This window comes from Nomascus leucogenys, chromosome 20 (assembly GCF_006542625.1).
Source record: "Nomascus leucogenys isolate Asia chromosome 20, Asia_NLE_v1, whole genome shotgun sequence".
Taxonomy (NCBI): Eukaryota; Metazoa; Chordata; class Mammalia; order Primates; family Hylobatidae; genus Nomascus; species Nomascus leucogenys.
Genome location: NC_044400.1, coordinates 25,720,166 through 25,744,066, shown reverse-complemented (window position 1 = coordinate 25,744,066; position 23,901 = coordinate 25,720,166). Strand labels below are relative to the sequence as shown.

The 23,901-nt window shown below is 37.2% G+C and overlaps 1 protein-coding gene across 4 annotated transcripts in view; it reads right to left on the bottom strand.

The window, feature by feature from the left end:
- Positions 1-3,589: 3,589 nt before the first annotated feature.
- PTPN4 (protein tyrosine phosphatase non-receptor type 4) overlaps positions 3,590-23,901 on the bottom strand; it is a 226,098-nt gene continuing 205,786 nt past the window's right edge. For all 4 annotated transcript variants that reach the window (XM_003277173.4, XM_030801359.1, XM_030801360.1 and 1 more), the window contains 3 exons: positions 23,378-23,526; positions 20,419-20,554; positions 3,590-11,467 (listed from right to left, as the gene is read on the bottom strand). In XM_003277173.4, coding sequence (XP_003277221.1) covers positions 11,381-11,467; positions 20,419-20,554; positions 23,378-23,526 — 372 coding nt within the window. In that variant the 3' untranslated portion in view covers positions 3,590-11,380. The remainder of the gene's footprint in view (positions 11,468-20,418; positions 20,555-23,377; positions 23,527-23,901) is intronic.

Here is a 23,901-nt window from a genome sequence, read left to right as displayed (position 1 = left end):
AGGCTGGAGTGTAGTAGTACTGTCTTAGGTCACTGCAGCCTCAGCCTCCTGGGCTTAAGTGATCCTCTCACTTCAGCCTCCCAAGTAGCTGGGACTATAGGCATAGGCCACCACACCCGGCTAATTAAAAAAAATTTTTTTTCTTTTTTTTGTAGAGACCGGGTTTCCCTGTATTACCCTGGCTTGTCTCCAACACCTAACCACAAGTGATCCTCCCAACTTGGGCTCCCAAAGTGCTGGGATTACAGGCATGGGCCACCGCATCCGGCTGATATCGATTTCTCCAGAACTTTAAATATGGCATCTCACTGCCTCATGGCTTCTGTTGTTTCCAGTAGAAATCTGTTGCTAATCTTATTAAAGATTCCTTCTACCTGATGAGTCTCTTCTCTTTCTGCTTTCAAAATTCTTTGTCTTCGGGTTTTGATAATTTAACATATCTGTGTGTTGAAGAGAGTTTATCCTGCTTTGTGTTCATTGAGTTTTCTGGTTTTTGTTTTATTTTTGAGACAGGGTTCCACTCTGTTGCCCAAGCTAGTGCAGTGGTGCCATCAAAAAGCTAGGATGTTCTGAGACCAGCTTGGGAAACAAAGCAAGACCCTGCTCTACAAAAAAATAAATAAATTAGCCAGGTGCAATGGCATGGCTACTCTGGAGCTTGGGTGGCTCATATGGGAAGATTGCTTGAAACCAAGAATTCAAGGCTGCAATGAGCTGTTGTCACCCCACTGCACTCCAGTCTGGGTGACAGAGACACTGTGTCTAAAAAAAAAAAGAAAAAAGAAAAAATAAAATGTACAAAAAGATGCTAACTATATCAATTTTAACTGCAAAAATTTTAAAACTGTCTGCATATTTTTCAACAGAGAAATTGCTACATACATTGCAGAAGACGACATATCTGATGGGATCAGAACTAGTACTTGATTAAATGAAAAACCATTTAAAGGAGGAAAAAAACTACATGCATTTGGTTTTAGCTTAAAAACCGTAAATGTATATTCATGATTCTTTTCGTGTACGGCCAAGGCTTTTGTCCATAGGTTTAAGCCTCCTTGTAATCCCTTAGTCTTTCTTGCAAGCAAAACAAAAACAAAAACAACCTTAAGTGTGTCACCTATATTTTTGTTAGTCTCTCATAGTTGTCTTGGTCATATCTGTTTTCAGTAAATTAAAAACATTGATCCTTAGGTTGGGTGTGGTGGTTCACGCCTGTAATTCCAGCACTTTCGGAAGCCAAGATGGCTGGGTAGGTGGGTGGGTCACTTGAGCCAGGAGTTCAAGACCAGTCTGGGCAACATGGTGAAATCCTGTCTCTAAAACAAAAAACAAACAAACAAACAAACCAAAATTAGCTGGGTGTGGTGGCACACACCTGTGGTCCCAGCTACTAGGGAGCCTGAGGTGTGAGGATCACTTGAGCCTGGGGAACAGACATTGCAGTGAGCTGAGATCACATCACTGCATTCCAGCCTGGGTAATAGAGCAAGACCTTATCTCAAAAATAATAATAATAATAATAATAATAATAGTAATAAATACAGAAAAATAAAAAAAAATCCTTAAAATTTTAATCACTCACTTTTAAAGGCTTTCACAAAAGCCCAACCTTCTTTTCACACTCTCATTTCATTGGCTTATGTAATATAGAATTAAATGACATAATAAGGATAAATCTGTATGCATATGAAAGCACATAAGCACAACTGATTTTAACAAGCTTACAGCTTACCTGGTGGAACTGGAAGAGCTCTAGCATAATTGAGAGCAGTCAACAAGGCCAGTGAGATCAAAAGTAGAAAGCAGATTATCAGTCTTCTGAGTTGGTTATTTGGATGGTGGTTAAGAAAGCTTCAGTCACAAATGGAATGTGGCTAGGAACTAGACAGAGTAAAGCCTTTGCAGGTATACACCAAAGTCATCAAGAAGATTGGTATGTTTGTTTATACAAGCATTAAAAATGTCCTCATATCCCTCCCGTCAGCCACCAAAACAAAGTCAAAGCACAGTGGGTTTTTGCAACATATATGACTGACAAATGACTAGTTTCCTTAATTTCCAACATCTCACATGATTAAAATGTCAAACAACCAATATAAAAATGAGGAAAGGCAATCAATATGGAATGTAGCCTAAAAAATAGAAGGGATCAATAAAGCTACTTAACCTTACAGAAGAAATGAATGTCAAAATATTTCTTCTCTGAGATAAGCAGGTAAATTAAGTTTCATGAAATTCTAATAAGAATGTGGAGAAACAGACATTCTCATATGCTTTGGTAGAAGAGTATAAACTGGTATAATTGTGTCTGAGAACAATTAGACAATATTAGTACCTAAAAATGCAGGTGCCCTATGACCTAGCAACCCTACTGCTCAAAATTTACCCTATGCATATACTTGCAACAATTAACAAAAATATTTGTATGATTTTCATTGCAGCTTTGTTTGCACAGCAGAAATGGAAACCATCTAAGTGTCCATTACGAAATTAGAGTATAACCATATGATAGAGTACTAGGCAGTGGTGAAAAAGAGTAAGATAGATCTGAACACGCTGATATACGTATCCCAACAAATGTATATATCCCAAGATGAAAAAGCAAGCTGCAGAACATATTGTACAACCTTGTTGGCTTTAACAAAATGTGTATGTACATGTACACACAAATGTAAGTATACATTTTTACCCCAGAAGAAAATACCAGAAATTGAATAGAGGTTGCCGTTGGTATGAGGGGGCTTTTCTTAGAGTGGGGCATGAGGAAGAGGATGTCAAAACTCATTTTGATCTTCATTATAGTGTTTGAATTTTTATCATGTACATAAGAACAAAGGCATGCCATAATCAAAAATCACCTTTCTGCTTTATTACTTGTTCTCTAGGTACTTCTTTTCTTTCAGAGGAAAAACAGCATCTCTAAAAGCACTTAGGCAAGCTGACTTCAGGGATAGGAGAGGTCCTTTATTTTGCTTGACAAGGTCTTACCTTAGGATTACCAGAATAGAGAGTCGGTACTGGGAGAGGACAGGAGCCAAGCAATGGCCACAATTAAAGAGAAGCTTCTCTTCAGACACTGGTTTTTTTTTTTTTTTTTTTAGCTGGAGTCTCACTTTGTCAACAGGCTGGGGTGTAGTGGCACAATCAATCTCGGCTCACTGCAACCTCCACCTCCTGGGTTCAAGTGATCCTCCTGCCTCAGCCTCCTAAGTAGCTGGGACTACAGGCGTGTGCCACCACCCTCAGCTAATTTTTGTATTTTTAGTAGAGACAGGGTTTCTCCGTGTTGGCCAGGATGATCTCGATCTCCTGACCCCGTGATCTGCCCGCCTCAGCCTCCCAAAATGCTGACATTACAGGCGTGAGCCACCGCGCCTGGCCTCTTTGGACACTGTTTAATCTTCTAAATCCCTTTTAGTTCCTCACCTACTCCCTTTCCTCAAATACAGCCACTATGTGAGTCAATAACTCCAGAAATAAATTTTACACTTGTCATTCTCTCCATTCCTGATAACCAATTACTAAATATAACCACTGTTAGAAAAGCCCATGAAAAACTCCCACAAAATAATCTTCAAAACTTCTATACTTTAGATTACTAAAGCACATCTTTATTTTGCAATTGAACATTAAGAGTCATAGCTAGAGTTGTTTTCATGTTTGTACCTGAACAACTGTCTCTCAAAATGAAATATGGCCAACAAAATATGTGTAACAGCATTTCACATAATATAAATTGCTCTTAAGACTAAAACAGTATTAATGCAAACCAGCATTTTTATCGTTTGCTGTAGTTGTAATTTTTTTGTACATGAATGGCAGAAATTCTAATTTTTTCACTAAAATTAAGACAAACACACAAGGCCTTTCAAGCATACAGTAAGCTGCAGTGACAAATGCAGAGTGATTTCAAATTATGCAGTGTTGACCAAATTCAAGCTTATACACATTTTAAATAAACCCTTAGCTTCTTTGCCTCAATTATGAGATCATATGGAGATATTTTTGTGACATAGGGGGAAAGGTAATCTAAAAAACTAAGGGACCAATTCTGTTTTGCCACTAGTTTAATAGAATCAAAAATGAAATGTATAATTGTATTTTAATTATGATATAAGCTAGACTTTTAACTAAGTGACTTTTCCCCTTTATATTTACAAATAGCACCTGTTACAAGAAAAAAAATCCCAAAACACCCTCCACATAGAATTATTTTTATAACTACTTAAAAATATCAATAATGCAGATATAGTAAATTATCGGTTCTAAAATTAAGCCTACACTGTAGAGAATAAGGAGTAGCTTTTCTTATTTGAAAAGATTACAACATAGATTACAACTGTAATGTCCTGATGCTGGAGAACACTGGGTTGAACAATTTTTATTTTTTTAAGCAGAGTCTACTGGCAGAAAATAACAAGTTTAACGTAAACTGTTTCAGTCTCTTAAATCGTGCCCCTCAACATGTATATAAAGTGTCGGGACTTTTATTCCCTTAAACTTACTTGTGCAGCATCTACTTCACCCTAGGTACTGCATTGAAAACAAATGGATTTCCAAGTATTCATGTGATGCACAAAAAAATCCAAAGCAGAAATGACAATAAACCAAGCTTAGATGAAACTAGCTGTGAGAACTGAGAGTCCAGTAACACAGTCAACTGGGTATCCTTTATTGTGCTACATAAATTACAGAAAACCTGCAAAGCTAAGATCACACAAGTTGCCTCTTAAACATCAAATAAGCTATGAAGAGATCATTATATTTAAACTTGGGTCCAATCTAATGACCTCCAATACTAATTAAAATTTTCCCATATTTACAAAACTTCTAGGATAATTTTATTTTAAAATGTATAAATTAAGTTGGTGGTCAGCATGAAATGAAATGCTACTATTTAAAATTCAAAAAATCAAATTTAGCATTGAAATTTGACCTACTCTAATCTTGCCAACTCATTGAAAGATTGGAAAAGACAGATGCCAGAGAATCCCAGACTTGGGTTAAAATTTTCTTACCCAGGAAGGCAAATAACTTGAACACTACAATTCAGGAGTAGAAACTAAAAAGCTTCTTTGAATGTATGTTAAAATGAGCTCAACTGTGACGATAGTGGGGAAGTACCCAACTGCCGATTTGTGGAGAAGGCATGAACCAGCACCTATTTGGGTCTAAGGGGGTGGGCAGGGCTATCTCCCCCTTGATACATTCCTGGTAATAACTGTACTTAGCAATGTGGCATTTAAGCTTATCACAAGTAATATTTGCTAAATTTTGGAAACTCCCAGGGTTGAGAGAGCCTGACACCAATCCTTTCAACAGCTGTAGCAAAGTTCATGAAAGAAGAGATCACTTTGTACTTGAGTACTTACTTAACAAAAAGTTAAATTAGTGATTTTTAAAAAGTTGGAGAGGTGGAAAGAGAAATAAAAATAATGAAGTCCTCACTGAGTCAAGTTTAATGAGTGATAAATAATAAATACTACCTTTTAAAGAAGCTGTTGCACGTATTAATCATACCTACAAAGGTGGTTTAAAATGTAGTTTTTGTTCAGCTGAATTAATATAAACTCTTAAGCATATAAGACACCACTGCTAGAATTCAGAGTTGGGCCAAGTGGTCTTAACTGTCCAAGACGTCGGGAATAAAAAGGCAAAAAGCATTTATTGGTCAGGGGCCTCTGCACATACTCACTGTAATGAATCTTAGGCACAGTTTTCTGGCTTCACAAAAGCCACACCCTCAGAACAATGTCCTCATTTGACAAAGCCTGGAAACGTTCTCCATGGTAAACACATGCAGCAACACATTTATTACCTTCACACACAAACACCCTTCCACACTCCAAAAGTCTAGAATTCAATTATTTTACACTTATAAACAGTATGTGCAAATTTTCCGAAAAGTTTCTATTCTAGAGGCAAAGCAAAATGAAAAAGAATGTACATTATATCTGAAATATGCTTCAATAATGATTGCTCTTGTTTATAATGAAAATTAGTTTTTCTTCTAAAATTACATTTTGTACAATGAAGTGTAATACTCTTCCCTTTCTTTTCAATCCCACGTAGACTTTAAAACAAATAGATTATCCTTAGAATCAAGCCATAATTCTAATGACATTTGAAAGATACATTCATTTTCTTTACAGCATGAAAGACATACAAATATCATTTTATCTCCTTTAAACAATGAAATTAAAGAAGTTTCAACCTTCTGTCCATAGAAAAATATTTTCTATATCCTTTACACAACAAAGGTAGGAAACTCTACAGTGTTTAACTGAAACTTTTATGAGCTTAACAAGGCTTTCAAACATTTTCATTCCTGCACTGAAAAGTTTAAAAGGTTTCAGGAAGTTAAACCTTTGAACTTTCCTCTAAAATGGTAGTCTTTAACTAGCAATATTGCTACTACCTTTTGCTTAGTAAAATTTTTTTAAACTGGTTTAATTATGTATGCACTGAACCAATGCTGATGGATTGCACCCTAGCAGATATTACTTCTGGTTGCCCATTTAGCTTGGATTACTAAAATAAAAATTATAACTTCAGAAATCAATAGCATACTACAGTAGAAAAACATACAAATAAATAGCAGCAAATTTATATGCAAACAGAAATAACTATGTGGTGTCTACTCACACAAATTCATCAGGACTGTAAAAAAATGTCTAACTTCTGGCAGAAACAGAGATTGCTGTTTTTTTTTTATAACATTGTAAGACACTGTAGTAATTGCTGAGAATCAATGAAGTCTATATAATGGTTGCAGACATGGTAAGTTGAAGAAAAAACATACAACTTAGGGATTAATTTACTGGGTTCTTAATAAAATTGCTGAAATTATCTATTATCAATTAGCCCTCAAAAATGTTTTAGGATTATGTAATTTCCACTTTATCTACGTAATTCTCTAAGAGTTTTATAAAATGGTTGCTACAACTTGTATTGTGATCACACTGAGACACCAATAAATCTCTGCCAACAGATCAGTAAGTCTGATATTTGATAAAATTAATCCAGTAGGTTTTAATAACATAGTTATTTCACTTGGAGGAAGCACCACAAAAAGAATGATTCCAGCAATTGTAGTCAGATAGGTGAAGCAAATGGGGGAAGTAAGCAATGTTAATACAAAGTATTAACTGTGGCAGCTTACATAATGGACCAACTTTTATAAAAGCTGGCTGTTGCATAATTTATCTATGTCCTATTATATTATTGAGACTTTTATTCCAACAAATATTTACTATACTGTATTTACTATAAGTGACTGAAATGCAAATTCATCTGAACTATAAAGTAACTACCACAAAATAAGAGCCTGTAAACATATCCCACATTATTGTGGTATAAACAATTTTTATGAATTCAAAATTACTTTGGCAACCTTACCATCAGAGTATTTTAAATGTTCAAAATACAGATATTAAATAGCACATTGTTATAAACTAATGTTTCCTTCTCTCTTCCTGATATTATAAAACAAGTAATGCTTTACTTATCTTACATGTTCACATTATGAACATAAATTATTTCATTATAAATGGACATATATTCTAAATCTTAGTTCTATGTTTTGAGTGCTTTTAAAAAATCAGTCTTCTAACTGCAGTCTATAATGTTTTTATACTGCATGTGTATCAGTCTAAATACTTTACAAAAGCTTATGTTCTGTCAGGCAGGCATGACTAGCAAACTGAGTGGGGGTCCTAATTAAAATCACTTCTGAAGCCTGCTTATTTTCTAACTTAAGTGACATCTTTTAAGGTCGTCATAGTTATTAAGTGAAAACACTAGCTGAGTATGCGTCTCTACTGGAAATAGACAAAAATTCACAAGAATTTGATATTCACATAGGTTATAATTTATTGAAGTTCCAGTATAATATAGGAATACTAGATAGATAATTAGAAAGCAGATCATATAAGACCAGACTGCTAAATCAATAACCATTGCTGGACCCTGTTTCCTAATGCCGATAAAAATGGGCTAAGTGAAGACTGGATAACATTTTTCAAGTTCCTTTCAGCTCTCAAGCTGCAGTACTTCTAGTGGAGATAGAAGACAGGAGACTTTTCCTTAAATACTCTAGACCTGATCAGACCCTGCCAGCAGATGATAACCCAGAAGTTAAAATAATCATTTTCCTCTGTGGGCATTAGCTTTTGTGAAATATACATATAAATAAACACACAAAAGTATCTCTATGTGTGTGTACACATATTTGAAACCTTCCAGCAATTGTCTTAATGTCTTAACATACCTTTGCACAACTGAAGTCAGATTTCACATAATAAATGTTCCCTTTACTCTTGATTAAAATCATCAACCATTCCCCTATCACCTCTTTCTCCTAGCAGACTGTAGAAAGGAAATCATTTCTTAGGCTGTTTACTCTGCCTCTATTTTGAATGGATGCATTGGTTTAACAAATACTATCAATCTTCTGGTGAATGTAAAGTCTATTCCAAATACTCCTCATCGTATTTACATGGTGCTGACACAAAACAGATGCTCGATAAAACACCTGAAATGAACATGAAAAAACAATCCTAACTCAGAAAGGGAAGGTTTTCACAAACACTTCTTAGCATTTACAAAATCCACTTGATTAACCACTATTGATTTCCACTTGTCAGAATAAAAGTCAGCATTGCTTTCTTAAGGGTGTCAAGGTGGGAGGTAGGGGTGGCTGGAAGAGTGGGAGGGTAGCTTAGATACAAGACATTTGGCATTTTATCACACAATGTTACACTGATATGGACGGAGTCTAGAACTACATGGTGTATGAAAGCTAGGATTATTTCTAGAAACCTATTTAGATTGATATACAGGTTAAGAAGTTCTTAGATGTAATGGATAAAGTCTTATCTATTAGCATATTCACTTTAAGAAGTTGTAAAGGATAATTTAAATTTAAATAAGATCCCAATAAATATGGTTTTCAAAAAGGATCTTTTCTGCACATAAAAATAATGACAGTGGGTAGTTCCCAGATGAAAAATTCATATACGAGAAATTTAAATGTAATTCTAAACTTCTAATGATTGGCATTTAAAGACAGGCATTGATGATTTAAAAAGGCAGCAGTGCTCATTGCCAAGAAATTATTAAACTCACAAGTATAAACAAGGCCCTAAATTAAAGAACATGCCAACCATGACTTTTGTCTCTTTACATCTATACAATGGTAGCTTTTGGTCCATGGTTGCCATATTCTGTCCGTACAGATAGAACAGACAAATTTTATTTTTAAATCCAGGTGAAAAACTGCCAAAACAGTTATTTAATGTATAGACTCCGACATAATTTTACTTTCTCAGTTTTTAATTTATCATGTCATATAGCAGTCTAAATTATATTTGTCTGTTTATAGAACAGAATGATCAAATAAGATTATAAGTTACTTTACTATCTTATACTGTTTTGACTGTGAAGTCAGGAAATAGATTAAGAGAATTTCTCTTTGACATAAGTTTATGTTTACTTCTCTCTTTAAATAAACTTAAATATTTTAATACAATAATTTATTTGGTATCTTGGCTATTAATGTTTAGGAGCTTAATTTCCTGAAATTTATTATTAGGAGTTTTGAATGTTTGAAATGACATCATTTAGAATATACCGAAGATTTAAAATGTGTACTTTTCCCCTCATACTAAATGGCTTTCCAAAATATCTACCGTTTGACTCTAAACTTTATCAAGATCTTACAGAAATATTCAGAAACTGCTAGGAAATGAATCTTTTAAAACCGCAATCCACATAAAATAATTGTGTAAAATAACATTTGTATAGGTGAGCAAATTTTCACTTTTATCAAACTGGGCAATGTTAAAGTTCTATCTCTCTGCAGACTTAAAAACAAAAAAACCTGAAGAGGAAAATATGGGAATTCCCACATCTTTAATGGGAATCAGATCCTCCATTAGGCTGGACAGTCAAAAGTCTCCTTATTAACATGCTTATAACTTAATAAGTATATATAAAATGGAATAATTTAATTGTACACAAAAAACAAGAAAATTCTCAATTTAGTTATTGAGTTATTACACTTAGAAATGTCAGTAATGTTTCATTCTTCGTTTGAAGAATCCCAATCAATATATCAATGTGAACAAACTTGATATTAACTGAAATGAGTGCTAAAGAATAATATTTTAGTTATGGATATGAATAAATCACAATTATTTGCTCTAACTTTAGCTTAGAGTATCAATATGTTTAACATTAATTTGCATGTTAGATGTCTTCCTAAAGTTAGGGATGAAATAAATATGAAATTTGAAGCATAAAGCATCTTTTAAAGTTGAGCTGCTAAACTGTAACCCCTCAGTCCCTCAAGTAAAGGAATGTGCAGATTTTGAACAATTCCATAGCAGCAGTGTGCACTCAGTAGAACACAAATTATCTTTGCTTCTTATAGCAAATCACAAGTACTGGGTAAGAAACAGAATTTCCTTACCCTTCTTTGACTGTATAACCCTCAATATAGCTGTTTTTTAAAATGTGAACTTATTCAAAATGCATAAAAATATACGAATGTACAATATACACATATACCTCCTAGTGGGGTCAAATGAGTGCCTTTTCGTTAGACATACAAGGACGTCTCAAGGCACTTAAGGGGTTAAGACACAATGCATGCATTCCTTTACATCAAGTATGTGAAATCACATGATTTGGAATAAGCCAACCTTATGATAAATATAAGTTACATTATTAAATCCAAGAGAATTTGTAGATTCATATTTATATTTTCTATAAGATGCTGGTAAATGGACAATGTGCAGCATTTCCTGGGAACAGCAAATTCCATCTTTCTTCTTCTGAGCAGCAGGCAGGTCTCTACAGGGGGTGTGCAGGGAAAAATGTGCTGCATCCATAGGCAGTGTATTGGCTAATATTAAGAATGATATTGCTAAAATTTTAAAAATAAAATCTGGTAATCAGTATAGTAAGTACGCAAACCACTGCAAAAGACCAGAGCTAACTCCTGATGTTTACTTCTTTTTGCTTTCATGATACAGGTGTATAACAGAGATGATGAGAATTTTGAGCCTTGTTTGTGGCAATTCTACCAAAAGGGGATTGCATGGCACCACCACAAAATTTCATAAATTACCCTGAACATACTCAGTTATTTACTATTTGTTCGGAGCAAAGCATGAAACAGTCTTCAAATACATGAGTTATAGATTTTGAAAGAGTGACATTTTTTAAAACATAAAGTGCAACAGTGCTGAAGTTTTCAAAGTTTTTTTGAGTTCTTCATTTTTTTTTGTAAAATGCCATTTCCTGCGAGCAGCATTATGGCACAGTGAACATAAGGGAAAGCAGTTTTCCAACACATATCCCAGATCTTTTTGCTTTCTTATTTATTTGATGATGTTGTTAAGGGTTTAACAAAGCCTTCTTCATAAACTTTCAAAATAGCTTCACATACAAATCTGTATTGACTCTGAAAAATAAAATATAAAAAACAGAACTGATCAGAAAAGTCGGAAAACCGTCACCTCTCCCCCCCAAAAAGACAAACATCTCACTTGGCTTGCTTACTTAAAAAATGCAAAACAAAACTGCATAAAGATACCATTTTTCACTAACAGTCTAGACTGGTTAAAAAATACAGTTTGGCAATATATTTTGTTGGCGAAACTCACTTATATGTTGTTGGTAGGGATGTTAAAATACTGCAGTCTCTATAAAGGGGAATTTGGCAGCATATAACAAAATTAACCTAATTTACCTCTTCACCCAGCAACCCCACTTCTAAGAATCTATCCAAAAAATAAACCAGAAAAAGAAACTGAAAACACATATTCACAAACGAGGCTATTCATTGCCTAATTATTTGTAACAGAAAAGGTGGAAACAATTTAATTGCCATCAATAGGGACCAGGTGACTACTGTACATTCTCACAATGGAATACTAGCTAGTTGGGAAGAAAAGGGATAAAAGTCTACAAACTACTAGAGAATGATTCCAGGTTATTTTATTAAGTAAAAAAAGCAAGGTAGGTAAAGTACATATAATATATTATATTATCTTTATAAAAGGGAGGAAAATACAAATATCTATCTCGGTGTATGTTAGGAAAAAAAAAGCAATGGAAGAATAAATTATTTTAAAAGTAGTTTCTTGGCCGGGCGCGGTGGCTCACGCCTGTAATCCCAGCACTTTGGGAGGCCAAGGCGGGTGGATCACGAGGTCAGGAGATCGAGACCATCCTGGCTAACACGGTGAAACCCCGTCTCTACTAAAAATACAAAAAAAATTAGCCGGGCGTGGTAGCGGGTGCCTGTAGTCCTAGCTACTCAGGAGGCTGAGGCAGGAGAATGGCCGGAACCTGGGAGGCGGAGCTTGCAGTGAGCCAAGATCGCGCCACTGTGCTCCAGCCTGGGAAACAGAGCGAGACTCTGTCTCAAAAATAAAAATAAAATAAAATAAATAAAAATAGTTTCTTATAAAGGGATGGAGGGAAAAGGGAGCAGGAGAGGGACAGACACTAGACTTCATTAAATATACCTTCTTTTTTAGATTTATACTTTGGAATAATGTAAATATAGCATATAATTACAAAAATCTTAAAATCCCTAAGAATTGACAATATCATGAAACTAATCAATGTGTGCATCTAGTTGATGACAACCATATAGAGGAGAGCTATTTGAAGGGACATTTTTTTGAGACGGAGTCTCACTCTGTCACCCAGGCTAGAGTTCAATGGCGCAATCTTGACTTACTGCAACCTCCGCCTCCCAGGTTCAAGAGATTCTCCCGCCTCAGCCTCCGGAGTAGCTGGGATTACAGGCACCTGCCATCATGCCCAGCTAATTTTTGTACTTTCGTAGAGACAGGGTTTCACCATGTTGGCCAGACTGGTCTTGAACTCCTGACCTCAGGTGATCCCCGTCTGCACTGGCCTCCTAAAGTGCTGAGATTACAGGCATGAGCCACCGCACCCGTCCCTGAAGGGACTTTAAAACAGTAATTTGGCTGGCCATGGTGGCTCGTGCCTGTAATACCAGCACTTTCGTAGGCCAAGGTGGGAGCATCACTGTGGCCAGGAATTCAAGACCAGCAAGGGCAACACAGCAAGACCCTGTGTCTACAAAAAAAGAAAAAAAAATTAGGTGGGTGCTGTGGTGTGTGCCTGTAGTCCTAAGATACTTGGGAGGTGGAGATGGGAGGAACATTTGAGCCAAGGAGGTTGAGGCTGCGATGAGTGGTGATCACACTACTGCAAACCAGCCTGGCAACAGAGCAAGACTCTGTCTCAAAAATACTGCAAACAAACAAACAAACACCTCAGTAATTTGACTGCATATCTGTGGGAGAATATACTCAAAGGGCAAAAAGAGCTGTGAAAAAAAGGAAAACTTTTCATTAGCCATACTGTGTATAGTGGTAGTGTTGTTATTCTGAAACAGTTGTGTAATGTGGAGTATTTGTGATATTCTAAGACTTTCATTGCTAATATTGTAGAGAACCAGTATCCTTGTTAAAGATGTAAAAGAAGCTAAGTAAAAACACTGTGGTCCTGAATTTGTATTGGAAGCATAAGCATTAACCTATGATAAATGTATTTTCCTGGTTGTGCAATTTATCATTTTGAGAGACAAAAATTAACCCAAGCAAATAAAAGTCCTTAGTGCCCAGAGGTTGGTGCCTAAAATAGTTTCTCAACAAAAAGAACCAGGCTTCTTGGAGAAACTACTGATTCTAAATCAGGGGCACAAGATGTACAAGCTGGGCCTGGATATATTTTCTGATGGTAACAAAGCTATCAAACTTACCAGGGTCTTGACAAAAGGACTCAGAAGCCAAGGTGAACAGGCTCCCACTGGCCAAAAATAGGACAATTTGGGTATCATTAAGAAAAATAACTATAGGCCAGGCACGGTGGCTCACTCCTGTAATCCCAGCACTTTGGGAAGTCGAGGCGGGTGGATCACCTGAGGTCAGAAGTTCCAGATCAGCCTGACCAACATGGAGAAACGCCATCTCTACTAAAAACAAAATGAGCCGGGCCTGGTTGCGGGCGCCTACAATCCCAGCTACTTGGGAGGCCGAGGCAGGAGAATTGCTTGAACCTGGGAGGCGGAGGTTGCAGTGAGCCAAGATTGCGCCATTGCAATCCAGCCTGGGCAACAAGAGCGAAACTCCGTCTCAAAAAACAAAACAAAACAAAACAACAACAACAAAAAAAACTACAATGGGTTGAAACACATCAACTATGTTTAAATCCTTGATTTCAAAATAATACCCAAATAAATTTAAGTCATCACCCTTGGAGGAAGCTAGTAAATGATTCATCATATTGAAAGCTTGTAGATAAAGGGAAAGAATCAAATGTTTTTCTTGCCTTTCCTACACATGCTATACCACTTGCTAACCAAATAGATATGAAGTTTCTCTTTAAAGAAGTAGTCCAGCTAATAAAGACAGAATGATAGAATTAGATTATCATTATTTTGCCAATCCAATGAATTAATGAATCAGGGATTGATTACTCAAGGGTGCTAACTTCACAAAAAAAAGACAATCGGACATTATGTGCGTTTGAAGAAAGAATATACGACCTAAGATGCTCAAGCCATACATGTACCACTTTTAGGAAACACAGAGAACACCATCTTGAGGATGTAAACTGGCAAAATTCACGCCGTCGGAAATATGTTGCAAACAACCTGATTCGTTTATCAAGTAAATTACCAAAAAAAAGACAAGAAATGAAGGAGGAAGCTTTCAATTAAAAGAGATTTAAGAGACATATAAACCAATCAAAATATGTAGACTATATCTGAATTCTGATTTTAAACAAATTATAAAAACAAAACCAAAAGCCCATGTGTGCTATGATCCAGGAATTCCTCTTGGTATATACCTGAAAGAAATGAAAGCAAGGTCTCAAAGAGATCTTTATACACCCATATTCTTAGCAGCATTATTCACAATAGGCAAAAGGCAAAAGCAACCCTGTCCACTGATAGATAAATGAATAAAGAAAATGTGGTATGTTCACCCTTACAGAGGAAGGAAATTCTGACTTATGCTACAACTTGGATGAATCTTGAGGTCATTAATCTAACTGAAATAAGCCAGTCAGAAAAAGACAAATACATGGATTTACTTACGTAGTATCTAGAGTAGTCAAACTCATAGAAACAGAAAGTAGAATGGTGGTTACCAAGGGCTGAGGAGGAGAAAATGGGGAGTTTTTTAATGGATATAGAGTTTTGGTTTTGCAAGAAACTGCAAATTGGTTGCAAAAAAATGTAAGTATACTTAACACTGCTAAACTGTATACTTAAAAATGGTTGAGCTGGTAAATTTTATGTTATGTGTATTTTGCCATAATTAAAATCTTTTAAAAAATCCTATTATGTAAGAATATAGATATAAGACCTCAAGAAAATGCTAGCAAATCAAATCAGGCAACATATAAAAAGCATTACATACTATGTCCAAGTGAGATTTATCTCAGGAATGCAAGGTCAATTTAACATCTAAAAATCAATGGCATATATCACCTTAATAGAATAAAAGACCAAAAACCACATGATATCTCAGATGCAGGAAAAGCACTTAACAAAACTGAACACACTTTCAGGATGAAAACACTCAATGAACAAGTAACAAAGGGATTTTCTTCAACTTGATAAAGGGCATTTATAAACAATCCATGGCTAATATGATAATTAGTGAAAATCTAAAAACTTTCCCTCCAAGATTAGGAAGAAGACAATGTTCTGGTCTCATCACTTCTATTCAACATTGTACTGGAGGTTCTATCCGGGATACTTATACAAGAAAGACAAAGAAAAAGGAAAGAGGCATCTAGATTGGAAAGAAGTAACTTATCTCTATTTGCAAATGACATGATGACATGATCTTGTCAACAGAAAATCCGAAGAAATTCACTCTCTCACACACAAAACTATTGGTTAATAAAGTAAGCAATACCATTTACAATAGCACCAAAACATACTAAAATACTGAGGAATGAATTTAAATAAATGCAAGACTTGCATGCTGAAAACTATAATTAAAATTAAACAACACCTAAATAAACAGAAAGACCATCCTGTGTTCATGCTCTGCAAGATGTAATATCACTATTATGACAATACTTCCCAATTTGATCTAGAGATTCAACCCAATCCCTATGAACATTCTGGTTGCTGGTTTTTTTATTTTTTCAGAAAGAATAAACTTATTCAAAATTCATATGAAAATGCAAGGGACACAGAATAGCTAAATCAAGCTAGAAAATGAAAAAGAGTTACGGATTTACATTTCCTGATTTTAAACTTTACAACAAAGCTACAGTAATGATGACAGTGTAGTACTAGCATAGGAACAGAGATACAGATCAATGGAATAGAATTAGAAGTCTAGAAATAAACGCTTACATTTGTGCTCAACTGATTTTTGACAAGAGCCCTGAGACAATTCAACGGGAAAGAACAGTCATTTTAACAAATAGTGCTTTGACAAGTGGGTAACCACATGCAAAAGAGTTAAGTTGGAACCTACCTCAAACCACACACAATAATTAGCTCAAAATGGATCAGTCCTAAATGCGAGAGCTAAAACTAAAAAACTTGTAGACTCATTTATGGGTTAGGTAATAATTTCTCATCCATGATACCAAAAGCATAAGTGATAAAGGAAACACAGTTAAACTAGACTTCACCAAATTCAAAACTTCTGTGCATCAACTACTATAATCAAGAAAACAGAAAGAGAAAATGGAAGCAAATATTTGCAAACCACAGATCTGATCAGAAACTTTGATCCAGAAAATATAAAAAAATACTTACAACTCGACAATAAAATGACGGCCAAATTCAAAAACAGGCAAAAGATTTGAACAGTTCTCCAAAAAATATATACAAATAAATAGCTAATTATTGCATGTAAATATGCTTAACATCATTAGTGATATGGTTTACCTGTGTGTCCTCACCCAAATCTCATGTCAAATAGTAATTCCCAGTGTTGGAGAAGAGGCCTTGTGGGAGGTGACTGAATAATGGGGGCAGACCTCCCCCTTTCTGTTCTTGTGATAGAGTTCTCTACAAGACATGGTTGTTTGAAAGTATGCAGCACCTCCTGCTTCCTTCTCTCTGTCTCTCTCCTGTGGGCCACGTGAAGACGTGCTTGCTTCCCCTTTGCCTTCCACCATGATTGTAAGTTTCCTGAGGCCGCCCAGCAATGCTTCCTGCACAGCCTGGGGAACTGTGAGTCAATTACGCCTCTTTTCTTTATAAATTACCCAGTCTCAAGTGTTTATTTATAGCAGTGTGAAAACAGACTAATACAATTAGTTATCAGGGAAATGCACAACAAATTCACAGTGAGATACTGCTTCATACCCAGCAGGATGGCTAAAATAAAAAAGACAGACAGTAACACGTGTTGATGATGATGTGAAGAAAACAAAATCCTCATACACCACTAGAGGAACTGCAAAATGGTACAGAAATTTTGGTAACAACTGGCCGTTCCTCAAAAGGTTAAACAGAATGAAAACATGACCTGGCAATTCCACTCCTGGGTATACCCAGGGTAAATGAAAACGTATGTTCACATAAAAATTCATAGCAGCATTACTCATAATAGCCAAAAAGGGGATACAAACCAAATAAATGTCCATCAACAGATTAACAGATGAACAAAATGTGGTAAAAATCTATACAATGAAATATTATTGAACAATAAAAAGGAATAAAGTAATAATACATACTGCAGTACAGATAAACCTTTAAATATGCTACTTAAAAGAAGCCAGTTAGAAAAGACCAAACTGTATGATCTCATTCATATAAAAGGTCCAGAATAGGCAACTCTACAGAGAAAGAAAGTAGATTGGTGATTGCCTAGGTTGGAGGTTGGGGGTTGGGGGAGGTTAGAGAGGGTATGAGGGGAAATGGGAATAATTGTTAATGAGCTTGGGGTTTTTTTGGGGGGATGGTGGGGAATGAAGATGTTTTAAAAATTATATAGCTGGGCGTGGTAGCTCATGCCTGTAATCCCAGCACTTTGGGAGGCCAAGGCGGGTGGATCACCTGAGGTCAGGAGTTCAAGACCAGCCTGGCCAACATGGAGAGACCCTCTGTCTACTAAAAATACAAAAATTAGCTGGGCATGGTTGTGGGTGCCTGTAATCCCAGCCACTCGGGAGGCTGAGGCAGAAGAATCGCTTGAACCCGGGAGGCTGAGGTTGCGGTGAGCTGAGATCGTGCCATTGCACTCCAGCCTGGGCAACAAGAGCGAAACTCTGTCTCAAAAAAATAAAAAATAAAATAAAAATAAAAGTTACATAGTAGCGATGGTTGCAAGCCTCTGTAATACACAAAACCCACTGAATTGTGTACTTTAAGCAGCTGAATTTTATGGTATGTGAATTGTATTTTAATAAAGCTGTTATAAAACTTAAAAAGATGGTTTTTAGTAAACAACTAGAAATTTAAATACTGCCAATTTGATAATATTAACAAATTGATGGCCGGGCATGGTGGCTCATGCCTGTAATCCCAGCACTTTGGAAGGCCGAGGCGGGTGGCTCACAAAGTCAGGAGATCTAGACCATCCTGGCTAACACGGTGAAACCCCGTCTCTACTAAAAATACAAAAAATTAGCCAGGCGTGGTGGTGGGTGCCTGTAGTCCCAGCTACTCGGGAGGCTGAGGCAGGAGAATGGCATGAACCCGGGAGGCGGAGCTTGCACTGAGCTGAGATCACACCACTGCACTCCAGCCTGGGCGACAGAGTGAGACTCTGTCTTAAAAAAAAAAAAAAAAAAAAAGAAAAGAAAAGAAATTGATTACATTTCTTGATCATTGTAGTGCGGTTTTATTTAAAAGGAAAATCAATCCTTATCTTTTAGAGATACACACTAAAATATTATGAACAAAATGATATGATATCTAGGATTTACTTCAAATACAGGGAAAGTGAACAGCTATACAGATGAAACAATATGGCAAATGCGGGATCTGAGTATAAACATGATATTCATTATATAGTCTATGTTTGAAATTTTCTGTAATTAGAAACCAGGCTAAGCATGGTGACTCATGCCTGTAATCCCAATACTTTGGGAGGCTGAGGTGGCAGGATAACTTGAACCCAGGAGTTCAAGACCAGCCTAAGCAACATAGTGAGATCCCCTCTCTACAAAAAATAAAAAAATTAGCCCGATGTGGTGGCTTATGCCAGTAGTCCCAGCTAAGGTGGGAGGATTGCTTAAGCTTGGGAGGCTGAGGCTGCAGTAAGTTATGATCACACCACTGCATACCAGCCTGGGCTGAACAGAGTGAGACTCTTGTCTCACAAAACAAAAACAAAAAAATTATAGGCACTTACTGGATCACATAGGTCAATTTCCTTCAAGTAACCTATTCCACCAACAATGCTATTATTTCACAATGTCTTAATCAGTGCAAAAGATAATTTTAACGCTAAAATTCCATGATTCTTCTTTTGGCTCCTGAAGCATAATTAATACTCAATGTAGAATACACTAAAAAGTATCTTAATTTCTGTAATTTTTGTTGTTGCAATGTAAGTTCTTTTTTTTTTTGAGACTGAGTCTCGCTTTGTTGCCCAGGCTGGAGTACAGTGGCGCAATCTTGGCTCACTGCAAGCTCCGCCTCCCGGGTTCATGCCATTTTCCTGCCTCAGCCTCCTGAGTAGCTGGGACTACAGGTGCCCACCACCATGTCTGGCTAATTTTTTTGTATTTTTAGTAGAGACGGGGTTTCACTGTGTTAGCCAGGATGGTCTCGATCTCCTGACCTCGTGATCTGCCCACCTCGGCCTCCCAAAGTGCTGGGATTACAGGTGTGAGCTACCAACTGCGCCTGGCCGCTGCAATGTAAGTTTTTATGTAAAAAGAAAAACAATTTCATCACAGCTATTTCACAGAAAGCAGGCCTATCAAGATTCTCCAGTTCAGGGATACTATCATTCTCGCATTCAACTTGACTAAATAATACAAAGCAAGTTCCTCTGTGCCTGTTTAAGCACTCAAGATTTAATATGCCAGGCAACTTGCATGTTAGCAAAACTTTTTCTGTAAAAGGCCAGATATTAAATAGTTTAGAAATAGCAGGCCATATGGTACTGTTGCAACTTCTAAACTCTGGAGCTATAATATCAAAGCAGGCATAGATAAATGAGCATGGCTGTGTTCCGCTAAAATTTTATTTACAAAAACAAGTGGCAGGCCAGATTTGACTAGCGGGCAGTAGTTTGCTTACCCCTGTGCTAGAGGTTATTTGACCATGGCAAGGAATTGAAAAGATAAAAAAGGATAAAAATATGATTTAGAATATGCATTGGCAACAAAAATCATCATGTTAAGAATATACATTTGTATATGAAGTACAGTACTCACAGGTGTTTGGATCATCATGGCTCGCTGATCTCTCATTGTTCTTACAATATCTAGTGGATAAACTGGCTGATTGCATTCAATGAGACACATGGCTGTTTCCATAGTAATAAGAACCCCAGTTCTTCCGATTCCAGCACTAAAAAAGACAAATATAGGCAAGATCTTACTGATACTATTCTGTTAAACTACTTGTGGCTTTTGTGCATAAAACTGAATTATAACACAGAAGAACAATATCATTTTAATATTTTATATTATAAAAGTAGTAAGCCAAATACAGAATATTTTGAAAACAGAAGAAAAATGCACTGACTCATTTAATATCAATTACTTGTTCTGTATCTTCCATCTACCACATTAGTTGGAAAAATACTATTTTAAAGGAGTTAAATTTAAGTTTTTAAAATCTGAACAAGGAATAGAAGCTTACTGGAGCAACTCCTCTTAAAATGCAAAATGATAGAATGACAATAATAAACCATCAATGAATGCACAGAAGACAACAATATTTTAAACTCAAATATATCTTTTTTTTTTTTTTTTTGAGACGGAATCTCGCTCACACCCAGGCTGGAGCGCAGTGGTGCGATCTCGGCTCACTGCAGCCTCTACTTCCTGGGCTCAAGCGATTCTCCTGCCTCAGCCTCTCGAGTAGCTGGGATTACAGACGTGCACCACCACACCTGGCTAATTTTTTTGTATTTTTAGTAGACACAGGGTTTCACCATGTTTGTCAGGCTGGTCTCAAACTCCTGACCTCAGGTGATCTGCCCGCCTCGGCCTCCCAGAATGCTGGGATTCCAGGCATGGGCCACCGCTCCTGGTCTGATTTTAAATTAAACTTTACCACTGAGATAGCCAAGAACAACTTTTTTTTTTTTTTTTTTTTTTTTTTTTGAGACGGAGTCTAGCTGTGTCGCCCAGGCTGGAGTGCAGTGGCGCAATCTCGGCTCGCTGCAAGCTCCGCCTCCTGGGTTCACGCCATTCTCCCGCCTCAGCCTCTCTGAGTAGCTGGGACTACAGGCGCCTGCCACCACACCTGGCTAATTTTTTTTTGTATTTTTAGTAGAGACAGGGTTTCACCGTGGTCTCGATCTCCTGACCTCGTGATCCGCCCGCCTCGGCCTCCCAAAGTGCTGGGATTACAAGCGTGAGCCACCGCGCCTGGCTTTTTTTTTTTTTTTTTTTTTTTTTGAGACGGAGTCTCGCTCTGTCACCCAGGCTGGAGTGCAGTGGTGCGATCTCTGCTCATGCAAGCTCCGCCTCCCGGGTTCACGCCATTCTCCTGCCTCAGCCTCCCGAGTATCTGGGACTACAGGCGCCCACCACTACGCCCGGCTAATTTTTTTGTACTTTTAGTAGAGACGGGGTTTCACCGTGTTAGCCAGGATGGTCTCGATCTCCTGACCTCGTGATCCGCCCCCCTCAGCCTCCCAAAGTGCTGGGATTGACAAGCGTGAGCCACCGTGCCCGGCCCAAGAACAACTTTTTAGCTTCTAATCTGTGAACACGAATGCAGTAGTTATCAGGGACTTCGGATATAAAATGGTGTTTCACCATTCTTGCTACTTTACCTCTCAAATTTTGGTCTATAATCTGTTTTGATGATTTGAAACTCTACTCTTAAAATGTGTTGGAAAGTCTAAGTATAAAGAGATACCTCAAGATATCCTCTGAATAAATCACTTAACAAAGGTGGCCATAATAGGGAGGGAACAACTATCTCCTAATCTCTGGATCAGCAGCAGTAAAGACTGGAGTCACTGTATTTGGCCCTTTGAGGGCAGAAGGGAACTTGGGTCTCAAAGAAAGAAAGAGCAGCCTGCTCTTTACTTAAAGCTTTTAGAAGTAGCATATCCTTTGGTAGGGTCACTTCAAGAGAGGTAGGCGTACTCAATGAATGTCCTAAGAGGAGCCACAGGCAAGGAAGAAGAAAGGGAATCTAAATATTAGGCTGCAACCTAATGCCTAAGCCATTGTCTGGATGTGTCCCATAAAATTCCTATGTTAAAACTTAATCACCAATGTGATAATATTAGGAGGTGGAACTGGTGAGGCACTGTGGCTCACGCCTGTAATCCCAGCACTTTGTGGGGCTGAAGTAGGTGGATCCCTTGAGCCCACGAGTTCGAGACCAGCCTGGGCAACATGGCAAAAACCCATCTTTACAAAAAAAAATACAAAAATTAGCCAGGCTTGGTGGTGCACTTGTACCTCTAGCTACTCGGGGGGCTGAGGCAGGAGGATCACTTGAGCCTGGGAGGCAGAGGTTACAGTGAGCTGTGATCATGCCATTGCACTCCAGCCTGTGTGACAGTATGAGACTCCGACTGAAAAAAAAGAAAAGGTGGGACCTTTTGGAGGTGATTAAGTCATGAGGGCTGATGGGATTAGAGCCCTTATATAAAAGGACTTCAGAGAGTGGGTTCACCCCTTCTGTCCCTTCTAGCATGTGGGGAAACAGTATTCATCCTGTCCAGAGAATGACACAACAAAGTGCCATAATGGAAGCAGAGAGGAGTCCTCATTAGACCCTCATGAGAACCTGTGTGTACCCTGATCTTGAACTTCCCAGCCTCCAGAAGTATAAGAAATGCACTTCTGTTCCTTTTAAATTACCCAGTCTCAAATATTTTGTTACATAGCACAAATGGACTAAGACAGCCCACAGTACTGTATCTCATCAAATCTATTGTAAATTGTTAAGACCAATTTCAGAGGTATCAAAATATGAAAAGGAGGTGCATCTAAGAATCAGTGCAATCAGTATTATTTTTATATCTTATGATAAAGTTACTGCCAATCATGTTAGAACATATCCTTTGCCTACCTTCAGAGCATAGCTTTGAGTTCTAATTATTACAGTGACAATAACAACATAAGGACAAAATATGTACTCTCTTTTAAAAATGACACATCTGTTCAGCTATACATTCATAAAAGACAGAAAACAGAATACCTGCAATGGACAACAACGGGTTCTTCCTTGCCAGCCCTCTTGTTTCGTACATGACAAACAAAATCTAGAAAGTCACTCGAATCATCAGGGACTCCATGGTCAGGCCAGGCTATGTACTGGATCTGAGTGAGTGGACGACTTTCATTTTTCTAAGAACAAATGAAAAATTATGCACCTTGACTTATGTATTATTGAAATTGTCCCTATAAACCTCATAAAATTAATCAGGAAAGAAGGGAGGGGGAGATAGAAAACTAAACACAGCTTGCAGCACACTTAGCATTGATCACTAGGTCAGCTGCTCTCTGACCCGCGTCCTCATGGTTGGTGCCTGTTGCCTCAGAATCCCATAGACCCATTACAAGATTATAGTTCCCCTTAACTGCTCTATAGATAACAACTTGGGACATTATGAAATGTTAGATTTACCCTTTGAGACATTCTTTTGGATCCTGCATACTGATGAAACTACTGACTCAGTTGGTCTAAAGGACCCTGAGATAAGCTAACTCACCAAAGAATGC